The sequence below is a fragment of the Taudactylus pleione genome, unplaced genomic scaffold, assembly GCF_031769625.1.
Source record: "Taudactylus pleione unplaced genomic scaffold, aTauple2 ptg000029l, whole genome shotgun sequence".
NCBI classification, from domain to species: Eukaryota; Metazoa; Chordata; class Amphibia; order Anura; family Myobatrachidae; genus Taudactylus; species Taudactylus pleione.
Window position 1 is genome coordinate 1,985,405 of NW_028284431.1, and position 14,295 is coordinate 1,999,699.

Consider the following 14,295-nt stretch of genomic DNA (forward strand, 5'->3'; position numbering starts at 1 on the left):
CACCACAATGGCTTTGAAATGAAATAAACAAGATGTGCTTTAACTGCAGATTTTAAGATTTAATTTGAGGGTAATTACATCCAAATCAGGTGAACGGTGTAGGAATTACAAAGGTTTCTATATGTGCCTCCCACTTTTCAAGGGGCCAAAAGTAATGGGACTATCAACTCAAAAGCTATTTCATGGACAGGTGTGGGCTATTCCCTCATTATTTCATTATCAATTAAGCAGGTAAAAGATCTGGAGTTGATTCTAGGTGTGACATTTGCATATGGAATCAGTTGCTGTCGACTCTCAATATGATATCCAAAGAGCTGTCACTATCAGTGAAGCAAGCCATCATTAGGCTGAAAAATCAAAACAAACCCATCAGAGAGATAGCAAAAACATTAGGTGTGGCCAAATCAACTGTTTGGAACATTCTTGAAAAGAAAGAATGCACTGGAGAGCTCAGCAACACCAAAAGACCCGGAAGACCACGAAAAACAACTGTGGTTGATGACAGAAGATTTATTTCCCTGGTGAAGAAAAACCCCTTCACAACAGTTGGCCAAATCAAGAATATTCTCCAGGAGGTAGGTGTATATGTGTCAAAGTCAACAGTCAAGAGAAGACTTCACAAGAATGAATATAGAGGGTTCACCACAAGATGTAAACCATTGGTGAGCCTCAAAAACAGGAAGACCAGATTAGAGTTTGCCAAACAACATTAAAAAAGCCAGTACAGTTCTGGAACAACATCCTATGGACAGATGAGACAAAGATCAACTTGTACCAGAGTGATGGGAAGAGAAAAGTATGGAGAAGGAAAGGAGCTGCTCATGATCCAAAACATACCACCTCATCAGTGAAACATGGTGGTTTCATGGCGTGGGCATGTATGGCTGCCAATGGAACTGGTTTCCTTGTATTTATTGATGATGTGACTGCTGACAAAAGCAGCAGAATGAATTCTGAAGTGTTTCAGGCAATATTCTATGCTCATATTCAGTCAAATGTTTCAGAACTCATTGGACGGCGCTTCACAGTGCAGATGGACAATGACCCGAAGCATACTGCAAAAGCAACCAAAGAGTTTTTTAAGGCTAAAAAGTGGAATGTTATGCAATGGCCAAGTCAATCCCCTGACCTGAATCCGATTGAGCATGCATTTCACTTGATGAAGACAAAACTGAAGGGAAAATGCCCCAAGAACAAGCAGGAACTGTAGACATTTGCAGTAGAGGCCTGGCAGAGCATCACCAGGGATGAAACCCAGCATCTGGTGATGTCTATACATTCCAGACTTCAGGCTGTAATTGCATGCAAGGTATTTGCAACAAAGTATTAAAAAGTGAAAGTTAGATTTAGGATTGTTTAATTTGTCCCATTACTTTTGGCCCCTTAAAAAGTGGGAGGCACATATAGAAACCGTTGTAATTCCTACACCGTTCACTTGATTTGGATGTAATTACCATCAAATTAAATCTGAAAGTCTGCAGTTAAAGCACATCTTGTTTGTTTCATTTCAAAGCCATTGTGGTGGTGAATAGAAGCCAAAATATGAAAATTCTGTCAATGTCCCAATATTTGTGCACCTGACTGTAATTAGTAATGTTGGAGTTGTGCACTTGTAATTCTTCCGTTTCTGTTTATAAACAGACCTATACTTACATGTGAATTGTCTGTATGTGAAGAGTATGCCTCTTACATCAATCACTAGCAGTTAACTGTCTTTCTCATGATGAAAGCTAGGCAGAGGATAATTTGTCTGGTGTAGTATTTCAGTGATGAATGAGGGGAGAGATTGCTCACACTGTACATGCCTCTTCCCTCAGTACCTCATCTCATGGACAAACACTAGCAGGCCACTCCTACGGATCCTCTCTTCAATGTTTGTTTTAAAATGCATGCATAGAAAATATATAACATATTACGTTTCTATAATAACCTTTATATATAGGCTACCTACTTCTACATATATTTACATTACAACAATATATATTTATTATATGTCTATATAACCTTATTAATAGTTATTTATTGTTAGAGGTCACATATATATTTATCCACAGTAAATTTGCTTGTGGATGACTTACTGTACTTGGCATGGTACTTAGTTTCAATCCAAACAGCCACAGACCCTGTGTAATTCATGTGTCCTGAATTAAAGGGATGATATGGTAAGCCTTTGTATTAATGCATATATGCCTACTCTCCTGTAACCTGCAGGAGGATCCAGATTTTTCAGGTAATCCTCCGCACCCCCAGAAGCGTAGGCACTTCTCCCGCAAACCGCCCACTTGCTAATGAAGTGGGCAGAATGGGGAGAATTTTCCCAGGGACCGGCGGTCCCCGAGCAGGAGACCGGACCTAATGATGTTATTCTATAAGAATTGTGTAATTTGGACCTGCCCCCTATTTAAATATGTGGGATTTACAGCATTTTACTACAAGGGGGTGGGACTTAATGACGCAGATAGCCTGCCCCCTCCCCCCATCGCCGCCCACCTGCATCTCCTCTCCCGGCATCTCCCAGAGAGGAAAATCTAAAAGTAAGTATGTATTAATGATATACAATTTGATATATAACTTATTTTATGTCTGAGAGTATCAAAGCTGTGTATGTACCAGGGAGAATAGAAAAAGGAGAAAAAAGCTGTTGTACTAAATAGGCACACAATTGGAAATAATCAAATATCACTTTTATTAATTAATATTCAAAAGACTTATTCCATATCGTTTGGTTTAAGTCAAGTACACAGTGAAATATATTGGTTAAAAAATTGAAATAGAAGACAAATACGTGCTCAATAGGAATACAAAGTGTATTAAAAAAAGTAAATGATTATTATATTTTAAATCAGTCAATATCTCATATGATACCCACTTAGAAATCGATGTCTCATGTTTAATGATTGCCCATTGTTGGTTCCTTAGCATGGAACTTATAATCAGGCAATAATTATTATTATACACATGTTGTAATTAAATTGGAGTGAGGTTACCGCTAATACTTCAGAACAGGCTATTATAATCCTTGTTGATTCAATGCTATTGTATGCTCTCTCTCACCATTAGAGCTTCCCTATTAACTTTATCAACAATCATGTATTAGTAATTTGCAACATAGTAGCTGAGTCAAATACTCAGAAATGAGACCACCACATCTTGTAGATCAATGGTTACATTTGTCTCATATTACTGCAACTTAATCATTAGCTTTTGGAGATAAGCATATAACAGATTAGTTCTGATAACGTTCCTTCTTATGAGACTATATTATTTCTTGTAACCATCGTATTCTCTCACACGTGTTTCAAACACTGCAGTCTATGGCCTTATAGTGTCTTTATGTGTTTTTCATTTGGGACTTGGAACTACTGTATCTATTCCTCCTTCAGGCGTTAGCCAGAAGTGATACTTGAATTCAGAACTCACCAGATACAGGCTTCGTGAAGATAGCCTTATCATACAGATCCCGTAAAGGCTGATGCAATCACGTACACTCACACATTTATACGATGGTTACAAAATTAAGATAGTCTTTTAAAGAAACTGAAAAAAAGATATTGTTTAAATTATTCAATGTCCAGTCAAGAATTAGATAATAATAAACATTTTACTTATACTTAACAGTTCATGAACAAAAAACAAGTAATGTACAAATACAAAATAATACAAAGAAAACATTTATAGTTACGTGCAGCAACATGTCATCCTAGAAATCAATCCCCAGTCTCCTCTAACAGCCTTTAGCCACAATATTTATACTTTTCTCTATCACTATTAATTTACATAAACATGATGTTACTTTTAAATATTAATCATTATAGTGGAATATCCAGAACTTGATAGGATGCATTCTCCATCTAAGTGGCCTTGGCTTCACCTAGCGATCATCATTGGTCAGTAATTGCATTGGATGCTACTTATCCAAGGTCACTTGAATATTTGGATGCTATCCATAAGTCAAAGTCATCTTCTAACGTGTATTCCTTATCTGAAACATATGTCAGAACAAACTATGTAGCCAGTGCACGGAGGCCATTTTAGGATTCACTACTATATTTTTATTTGTTAGTTATTAAAAATATAACTTTTCTACATCGATATTAGTTATTACAAATATAACTTTCTGCATCGCTATTCTGCATTGAATTTATAAACATTTTATAACTAGAAATGTTGTTTCTTTAGAACAGACTTATCTCCATCATAATATCCATTATAATATTTACTCTAATCCAAGGTTAGTGAAAGTTTCTAAAAATAATAAATATATAACATGTTTCTTGTTCTAATGAAAAGTGCTGTATTCTTATTTCTCATTAATTTGCTGTCACATTCTAAATCACAAAACAATTACATGCTATTAGTTGAATATTTGTAATTTATTCTTGAATGTTTAATAAAAATTAGCTGGAGACGCATCTGTAAAATGTGTGTAGCAGCCATTTTAAGTCTTTCTAAAAACTCTTGATTCCTTTATTTCTATATTTTCCCCAAACCTATTATTATATCAACACATTCTTAACCATAACTACTTTACTGTTAATCATAATTAATATCATTATTCATATAAAACATATCGTATTAAAACATTTTAGTTTTAATATTAATCTTTAAAAGCACAGTATTTTAGATACTTTATTAAGTATTAATTAAACTTATCAAATGACTGTAAAGATACTATTATCTTGCACTAACATTTTTTATTAGAAAATAATGCTACTGGTAAATTTATATATTTTATATGTATACAAGGTCAATTAATCCTTAAAGTTCATTTAATATTCATTTCATTTCACTTGTATAACTAAGCAAGGTATATTTATGCTTTATCATTTCCATGATTCATATGTTTACTAAGTGAGATGAATGATATATTCATACAAATGGGCAGGTGAATCTGTTAGAATAGTTTAAATACACATTATATGTTTAACATTGACATTATGTAACAGACACACTGCAACATCTGTTTGGGCAGTTTAAATACACATGATAAATTTCACATTGACACTCTGTAACAGACATGCCGCCGCCAATTCTTGCGTTTCACTGTTATTCTTTTTCAAGGCTGAACCAGGGAGTAAAAGTATGCATTAATTGCGGGCGTCTAATTTGGAATCAGATATCCAGCACACCTATGTGATACTCGTATATTCATCCAGTCTGTATTTGAGGGATCGGTATGAATGACCACCGGACCTATGTCCAACGGTTCAAATCCCGACAGCGGAAGACCGTCAGCCCTGAAAATCCAGATGGTAAGATTTTAACTATTGCTAACCCACTCCCCCCCTAACCCAACCCTCCTTTAGGGGTGCCTAAACATAACCTCCCCCTAGTGCCTAACCCTAACCCCCCCTGTAAGTGTGTAAACCTAACCTCTCCTTCCCCACACCCTAAACCTAAAACTCCAGAGGGGTGCCTTACCCTAACCTCCCCCCGGGGTTGCCTAACACTAACCCCCGCTTCACCTACCCTAACCCTCCCAGGGGGGTGCCTAACCACAAGTCCCCCCGGGAGCCCTGATACCTAGCCCTCCCCCCCAGGCTGTCCACGCCTGGAACCTGGCTTTCCTTTGTTCGGTATGCCGGGCGTCGGGCTCCCGCCTAGGTCTAATGACAGGCATCAGGATTTCGGGATTGACACACCAGTGTCTGGATCACAATTCAAGGGTTCACTTAACAGAAGTCCAGCTGACATGTTTCGCCCTTCCATATGAGGACTCTTTGATAAAGCCCTCATATGGAAGGGCAAAACGTGTCACTGGACTTCTGTTAAGTGAACCTTTGAATTGTGATCCAGACACTGGTGTGTCAATCCGGTCCATTTACCCACAGAAGGAGGAGATGCGGCAAGTTTACACGCCGCTTACAGCTATAATCACCGCAGGTCTTGAGCTTAATCTCTTGCTAGACCAGTGGAGGATTACGGGAAATAAGTGCTACCGCTGGAGTAAAGCTACCCGTTCCAAGCTGTCACCTGGATTTTGTCAGCTGTCCAGACTGAGGATACAGGGCAAGTCATTGCTCCGCTTACAGCCACATATCACGGGCCCTGATTATATCCCACAGCTAGAGCATTGGAGAGCCCAGTGTGACTGTCGTTGCAGGGCTATACATTTCAAGCCATCATTTGGATATTCTCAGCTGACCAGGTACATAATATACGGCTGTTTACCATCATAACATAGGAGACTGCCTTTAATTAACAGCTACCTAGTCTCCAATTCATGGAGAGGGATACTATGTAACGAGACTTTGAGAGCTACAGTTGCTGAGTCTCCAGTCTGTGGAGATGGACACTTAGTAACAAGACTGTCGAAAATTGTGTGCACACCATTTAATACGGATCCCCTGTATTCATGTTTTTTCATATTTTTTAGTATTTTTCAATTTGCATTTCCTTGATTGGAGTTACAACAGTTAATCAAGGATCTTTTATAAACCTTTTTGAGATATAACATCTACATATTTAGCTTACATTTTGTGAGACAACAGTGTTGTATACACTTCAAATTGATTATACACACATTTTTTATATGGAATAGCTGATATAGTTTAGATTGACTTTTACAAGTTGATTGATCAGCATTTTATTCTTTAATTATCTTATCAACCTGTTGTGTACAATATAAATGCATATTTAGGATAACATTTGTATATGTGATTAAAATCATAGGTATTGTTGATAAGTTCTGACTGCTGTTCATTATTTCTGCCATTTCACAATTTGGATATTATAGAGCGTAGTCCTGATTGTTTTTGTTGTATTTTTGTTCTTTTATTTAGGTGCTCACACACCTATAAGTGTGGCCATGCAGCTGACAAATAGATAGTCAATTAAGAGACCACTAGGTATTTACATATTGATATATTACTTGCCATAAGAGACTCTAAGGAGTTTAATCGGCGCCGAGGTCAATTGTTGTTACAGAATTAATACTTACCTAAGTTTAGCCACTTACCTAAGTTTTTAAGTCATTATAATTAGTTAAGTAAGGTATCCTGATAAGCCCTTATTTATCACACCATAGAGTATCTTGGCCAGTGAGGTCAGAGTGGATTCTAGTCTTAAGCGTCAAATAGCCAAATCTTGTCCAATTTAATGACTTAAATGCAGCCAGAGTTGGACACTGATTCTGTTGAATCCAAATGGCAGGAAACCTGCTTCATGGGATAGTGTTTTTACCTACTATTACTAAAAAAAATGCTTTTACAAATAAGCTAAAAGAAAAACTTTTTTATTAGAATATACAATACAGCTAGGCAATGAATAAACTTCAGAATTACAGTTATGTTTTATCTAGTGGTTAATAAAATAGCAAATACAAAGATGAAGCACAGAGCACAAAAAAACAACAACTACTTGGCTGATTGGTCACTTCCTAGGTTGTATTTTGTAAGATTCCTCTTTGTTTGCACAGTTTGGGCTCATTTTCACTGGTTACAGTATGAAAACTACGGATTGCAATCAGTGGATTAACCATCAATGGTGACCACCGATTGTACAATTGGTAGTTAATTATGATGGAATGAAACCAGTGATATGGTAACTATGGATGGTTTTGCCCACCGATGGTCATCCCTGCTCTACTACTTATCAGGCAAAAGGCCAGTTAGAGGTGGGTTGGGTACAATATCCCGGCAGTAACCATCCCGACAGTCACAATACCAGCAGTGGAATCCTGGAGATCAAAATGCCAACAAATTTTAGTGAGTATTTTAACCATAACAAACCTCTTCCGCAACCTAACACTAACTGTCCCCTTTGGCAGCCTAACCCTAACCATCCCTTTCAGCAGCCTAACCCTAACCATCCCCTACCACGGCATATCTCTAACCCTTCCCTTAGTGCCTAACCCTGTCAGTAATTTTACCATTGGGATTCTGCTGCTGGTATTGTTTCCATTGGGATAGTCTTTGTCGGGATCCTGATTATGGGGGGTATACAATTAGCCGCTAACATCGAGAAACTGGGATTTTTTGCCCAATTATCCACAATTTTTGACAATTTTTTTTCCCCCCTACCCTATTATTTTGGACGAAATAATAGGATTTTTCACCCAAAAACACATAGGATCTGTGATAAGCCCATGGACCTACAGTATGTTTTTTCGCCATTGAGGCTGTGAAAAAACATCACTTATTGTGGATTATTTTACAGGACAAATCAGGTCCCAAAAAAAAGCCCCGATAAGTGCTGGCATCATGCAGACTTCGGGGCTAATTAGATACAACCCTATATCTATTAATAGGTGCTGGCAGGGATTCATGAGTTGCATCGGGGTGGAGCTAGGCTTTGTGTCCCAGTGCCAAGTAGAGAAACATTGGGGGGCAATAACAAAACCATCTTCCATCGGTTGTTAATCACTGATGGTTTTTGATCATCGATGGTCATTGGCCATCCCTAATGAGAACCACTGCAAAATTAATTATAAAAAATTATTTGTCTTGACTCCAAATCTTTATTAGCATTAGCGTGACTCCTATATATTTTAAACTTTATTATTGTTTAATATAAGAAACAAAGAAACTGTAATCTACAAAGAAAAGAAGCAGTGTTAGGAAGTGTTCTGTTTATATAATATTTAACCTTGATTCAGGAGACAAAGGTGTTTCTAGCTGTTCTGCCGTCTAAGACTGTTAGTGACAGTGATACTTTTCTCACTCTTTATACCAACTGCCCATCCAGTGCTTATTTGGTACAGAGGTAGGGAAACTCTGCACATGTACTGTATGCCAGATAGCTATAGTAGGACACTACATTGCAGTCTCATGAGAGTATGAATGGGTGAATAGCTTATTTTATGTTAGTAAACTCAGTAACAAAATGATCAAATATTGTAGATAGATTAAACATTATTCATTTACATAATTTTAAATGAATGATTAAGTTACAAAATTCCTGGTTAATGTCCTGATTCACAGGTTCACGCAGTTGCCACCGTAGCTGCATCTAGAATGTGCAAGATGAGATGTCCACTTTCAGAACCCATGCACACTGCAACACAGCCAGTAGTTTTGGACAAATCACATTGGCGTAATATCACATGCACCATCGACAACTTGCACCAGCCCAATTGCAGGTGCAGTGTCTCCATCTGAACATGGCCTCTGTCTCTGTGGCTCTGCATATCAGAACACAGCAGCTTTCACTGGTACACCCGTGACTCTCCCATTACATGCCCGTGCAAGTGATTTTTTTGCATTCACTTCAAGCCACCTCCCAGTTAGCGCCCAGGAACACCTATAGTTTTGTTTTAAGGAGTGCACTCCTGTGCTCCCTCTCTCCAGCACTGTACAGGTAGCCAGTGCCAGTGGTTGCTAGGACCTGCTGGCGCTCAGTTAAAAAAGGTTCTGACCTGTATCTCCTCATGTCTATACTTCCCACAATCCCCACAATCCATTAGGATAGGTTGGACCAGGAGATTATTTCCACCTCAGAGCCTGCAGTGCCCCTCTGCATGCCTGCATGTATACTATACCACTACTGTTGTAAACTAGACCACCAGTGGTACTATCTGCCAGTGCCAGTACCGCGAGCATGCCTGGCGCACTATATTGCCCAACAATAAATACCCTGAGTTCCAGGCTGCCAAGTGTGGACTAATCACTACCAGCACCAACTACTGCATTATAGACTTAATCAGCATCACTTACACTCTGGTCAGATTTACTATACGCTGGTGCACCAAGTCATCTGGAGAGCCACTGTCCTCAGCACATTCCACTGCACATTATATATCAACATCAGCATGCTCCACATATTACTCTGCTAATAGGATTTCCCTTGCTATTTCTGTTACCATCAATCCCGAACACAACATTGCATTTGTGCGTACACTCAGGGTAATGCATGGACTGTAGGGGTTTTCAAAATATTTTGCACATGCGCAGTAGCAAGTGTCCATTGTGTGCTATACTGAGCCATTGTTTTATTAAGCTGGTTATCCATTTTATTTACATAAAAAAATCTACTTTAATTACTACACTATAAGCCCTCTCTTTTTTTTCTAAACATTGGTTTCAGATCAATGTTCTACAAGTCGTGTTTTTTCAAAGTAGAGATGAGTGGTTTGGATTTGGAGAAATAACAGAACTGAATTTCAAAGAACCGTGTTGAACCGAGGAATGTTTCGGTTCCCAAGCCAAATTCAGGTCTCAAAACAAGGCAAAATGTCATAGTCCCAGAAATGTTCAAACTCACATGTTTTGGACTGCATACAAGTCCCTCCCTGTCATATTCCAATTTTACTACCTACAGTATTTCTTATTTGTCTCTAAAGCAGCTCCACCATTGTAGGGTAGACTGAAAACACTGCACAGATCAGTATATTGGTTAATTAAATACAATTATAATCTCAATGCTAGCCCATGCTCGGAGGTTCAGTGCTGGTTACGGATTTTGGGGACCCCACACTTTTTAAATTAAATATGTATTATATTTTTAAGTTATTTATTATCTTTTCTACTAGGATGTTACTCTGGCTTTAAAAGCCTGTATTGGTCTGACGCCTGTGATTTACTGGTTGGAGAAATGTGTTATTAACTTATTAATGTACAGCCATTTCCAAAGGGTTTCAGAATGACACAAGTATTGGTTTTCACAAAGTCTGCTGCTTTAGTTTTTATGATGGCAATTTACATATACTCCAGAATGTCATGAAGAGTGATCAGACAAATTGCAATTAATTGCAAAGTCCCTCTTTGCCATGAAATTGAACTTAATCCCAAAAATAACACTTCCACTGCATTTCAGCCCTGCCACAAAAGGACAAACTGATATCAGGTCAGAGATTCTCTCATTAATACAGATGAGAGTGTTGATGAGGACAAGGCTGGAGATCACACTGTCATGCTGATTGAGTTAAAATAACAGACTTGCAAGCTTTAAAAGGAGGTGGAGCTTGAAATCATTGTTCTTTCTCTGTTAACCATGGTTACCTGCAAGGAAACATGTGCAGTCATTATTGCTTTGCATAAAAAGGGTTTCACAGGCAAGGATATTGCTGCTAGCAAGATTGCACCTAAATCAACCATTTATCGAATCATCAAGAACTTCAAAGAGAGGTTCAATAGCTGTGAAGAAGGCATCAGGGTGCCCAAGAACATCAAGAAAGCGCCAGGACTGTCTCCCAAAGTTGATTCAGCTGCAGGTTCGGGGCACCACCAGTGCAGAGCTTGCTCAGGAATGGCAGCTGGCAGGTTTGAGTGCATCTTCACACACAGTGAGGTGAAGACTTTTGGAGGATGGCCTGGTGTCAAGAAGGGCAGCAAAGAAGCCACTTCACTCCAGGAATAACATCAGGGACAGACTGATATTCTGAAAAAGGTACAGGGATTGGACTGCTGAGGACTGGGGTAAAGTTATTTTTTTCTGATGAATCCCATTTCAGATTGTTTGGTGCATCTGGAAAAATGCTTGTTCAGAGAAGGAAAGGTGAGCGCTACCATCAGTCCTGTGTCATGCCAACAGTAAAATATCCTGAGACCATTCATGTGTGGGGTTGCTTCTCAGCCAAGGGAGTGGGCTCATTGATTAGGCAAGAATGGGCGGCCATCAGTCAGTATATGGCCCATAAGTTGATTGACAGCATGCAAGGGCGAAATGCAGAGGTCTTGAAAAAGAATGGGTAACACTGCAAATATTGACTCTTTGCATAAGCTTAATGTAATTGTCAATAAAAGCCTTTGAAACTTATGAAATGCTTGTAATTTTACTTCAGTATGCCATAGTAACATCTGACAAAAAGGTCTAAACACAGAAGCAGCAAACTTTGTGAAAACTAATACTTGTGTCATTCTCAAAATTTTTGGCCATGGCTATATCATCTTTTCTAGTAGTCTGTAACTCTGGCTTGAATCGCCTGTATTGGCCTGAGGCCTATGATTTTATGTTTGGAGAAGTGTGTTGGTAATCCAATTTATTTTCTACTAGGCTGTTGCTAGTAGTTTTGATTAATGAAAATACTATATAGGATCATATAGTTTATTAAACTGCCATCCTGCCTGCCTCTGCTGTGCTACTAGGTTCCTTATATCTGCTATATTCTTTAAAACTGCCAAGTGATTGTGCTGCTGCTCTGTTGCTTAGCTTAGCCAGCCAGCTCACTGCAGACTTTGGTCAGTATTGGTGAAAACAATATTGTGAGCTGTGAGATAGTCAGAATTGACTGGAAATAAATGTTATTGATGCAAACAATTCTGTAACAAAAACAGTTCCTAATTACATGATGTTAGCTGTTTTTATCAATTTGTAAGGACATCCAGATCCAAAACCAAAAGCTTGAGGGTACTTTTGCCAAAAAAAAAAACATACGGTGATTTACAGTAGAACCAAAACCAAAGAGCTGCCACCAACTTACAACTACTGTATATTGCCCTGTATATATTTAACAGTTTGTGCCAAGGTGTGAGGAACTATTCACTTACTGTATAATATACATTAATATACAATCTAAAGTACCCTTGCTTAGATTCATTACACTTATTTGTGTCTCTGCTGCAGCCTTAAGAAATAAGAAATATACATGATACTACTATTTGAATTTAGAGTTTGTAAACATAGACATTAATATTATGCACTGAAAAAACAATATTAAAGCCTGTTGCACTCGCTATAATGCTGATAGGTGAAAAAATTTAACAACTTTACCTGTAAATAAATGCATTCTGATAAGCGTTAGCTTTTTGTCAATGTCACATTTGCCTGGAGCAGTTGCAATCATCAACACTTGATAACACACTAAGATAAAGTTTTATTGGTACACTAATTAAGTAAACTACAGTACAGTATGTTGCATTAGAATATTAGAACACACTGTAAATGCTCTATTAAAAGTGAGAGCAAAGTGAAAGGTTTTGTCCATGCTATTAACAGGTCTGTAATAAACATGCCTTACTTGGCCAATGTCATGGTGCGTACACATGTAGCAATCTGTCAGCGATGCAATATCACTGACAGATTGTTATGCACCCTTCCTGGTATGTTGGATGATCTATTTCAATCATCCAGCACACCACCAACTTTACCATCGACCATAGCGACCCGCGATCGTTGATCGCGGGTCCCTATAGTAACTTGCTCGATACCGAGCAAGTTGACCGACATGCACGGCCGATGGATGATATCGCTATCGTCCATACGTGGCCGCGCATCGCTGGTCAGTTGGTAGGGACCATTTAAAAAAAATTCGAAAGAGAATGGTAACAATAATGATATTGATACCGTTATCGTTCAAATCTTCCTTTTAAATCGCTACGTGTGTATGCACCATTAGAATGAGCTTCCCTTGCCCATCCCTGCTCTCTATTTTCAGTGTATGCACAGAGCCAATTTGTGTATTTTACTTTATGCAAACTGGCTTAACTCCAATTCAGCATCATGCCCTATATATTCAAAATGTGATGAGGTAATTGGAATTTTTGAATCCGAGTTTGATAAGCCATTTGCAGTTAAAAGCAGTTGTTTTAAAAACCTTGAGAAACAAATAAAGCATTTTCAGAAAATGAAACTTAGAGAGTATTGTATTAATGTCACATCAAATCCTGTACTATTGCTTGTAAGTGAGAAACTGTTGTAGACCAGCAAAGTATTGTTTGTGTTCGGGCTCAGTCAGAAGTGATATTGAGTCAAGTCATTAGTGAGAAGATTTTTTGTCCATGTAGGCATTCTGAAACTCCTTTATGAATGTAGAAATACACCCAAACAGCTCCTGAGAATCTTGGTCCTCTGCTTCTCCAAACATTTGCTGTAGGGCACAAATAAAACGAGATGGTATTAAGGTTTATTGTACTGGACCAGGTTTATTCAGTACTGAAATTGTGATGACTTTTAGAATAAAATCTCAAAACTTCACAAAGTACATTTTTTAGTTTCTAAAATTAAATTGAGTACCTTATATAAAATTGGTTAAAAAATAATAATTCTGCTTTTTCCTAAGGCACGCCACCACCTATGGTTGGAATTAAGTTAGCTAAAAACAAATAGACAATAATGTAACCTCCCATCTGTTCTAAAAAATTTGGATGCAATAATCAGAAGAAGCATAAATCTCAAATGTCACAACAAGGTATCATTTTAGTGCCTCCACCCAAACTATTCCTATAGTGGAAAAAATACAGGGGCTAGCTTGGAATAACCCCTGATATTATGGTGGTAACAATGAACAATTGTTAGAACAAAGTACTGAAAAGATTTTCAACACACAGCTTTAACTAAAGAGACCAATAGTAATTATTAAATAAAAAAAATAATTTTCAGTAACATTTTCATCTGGCTATCTTGAAGAGATGACAATCT

The 14,295-nt window shown here is 38.0% G+C and overlaps 1 protein-coding gene across 2 annotated transcripts in view; it reads right to left on the minus strand.

The window, feature by feature from the left end:
- Positions 1–11,709: 11,709 nt before the first annotated feature.
- Positions 11,710–14,295, minus strand: part of LOC148539116 (formin-I-like) — a 275,411-nt gene continuing 272,825 nt past the window's right edge. For both annotated transcript variants that reach the window (XM_088451832.1, XM_088451833.1), the window contains one exon: positions 11,710–13,744. In XM_088451832.1, coding sequence (XP_088307958.1) covers positions 13,634–13,744 — 111 coding nt within the window. In that variant the 3' untranslated portion in view covers positions 11,710–13,633. The remainder of the gene's footprint in view (positions 13,745–14,295) is intronic.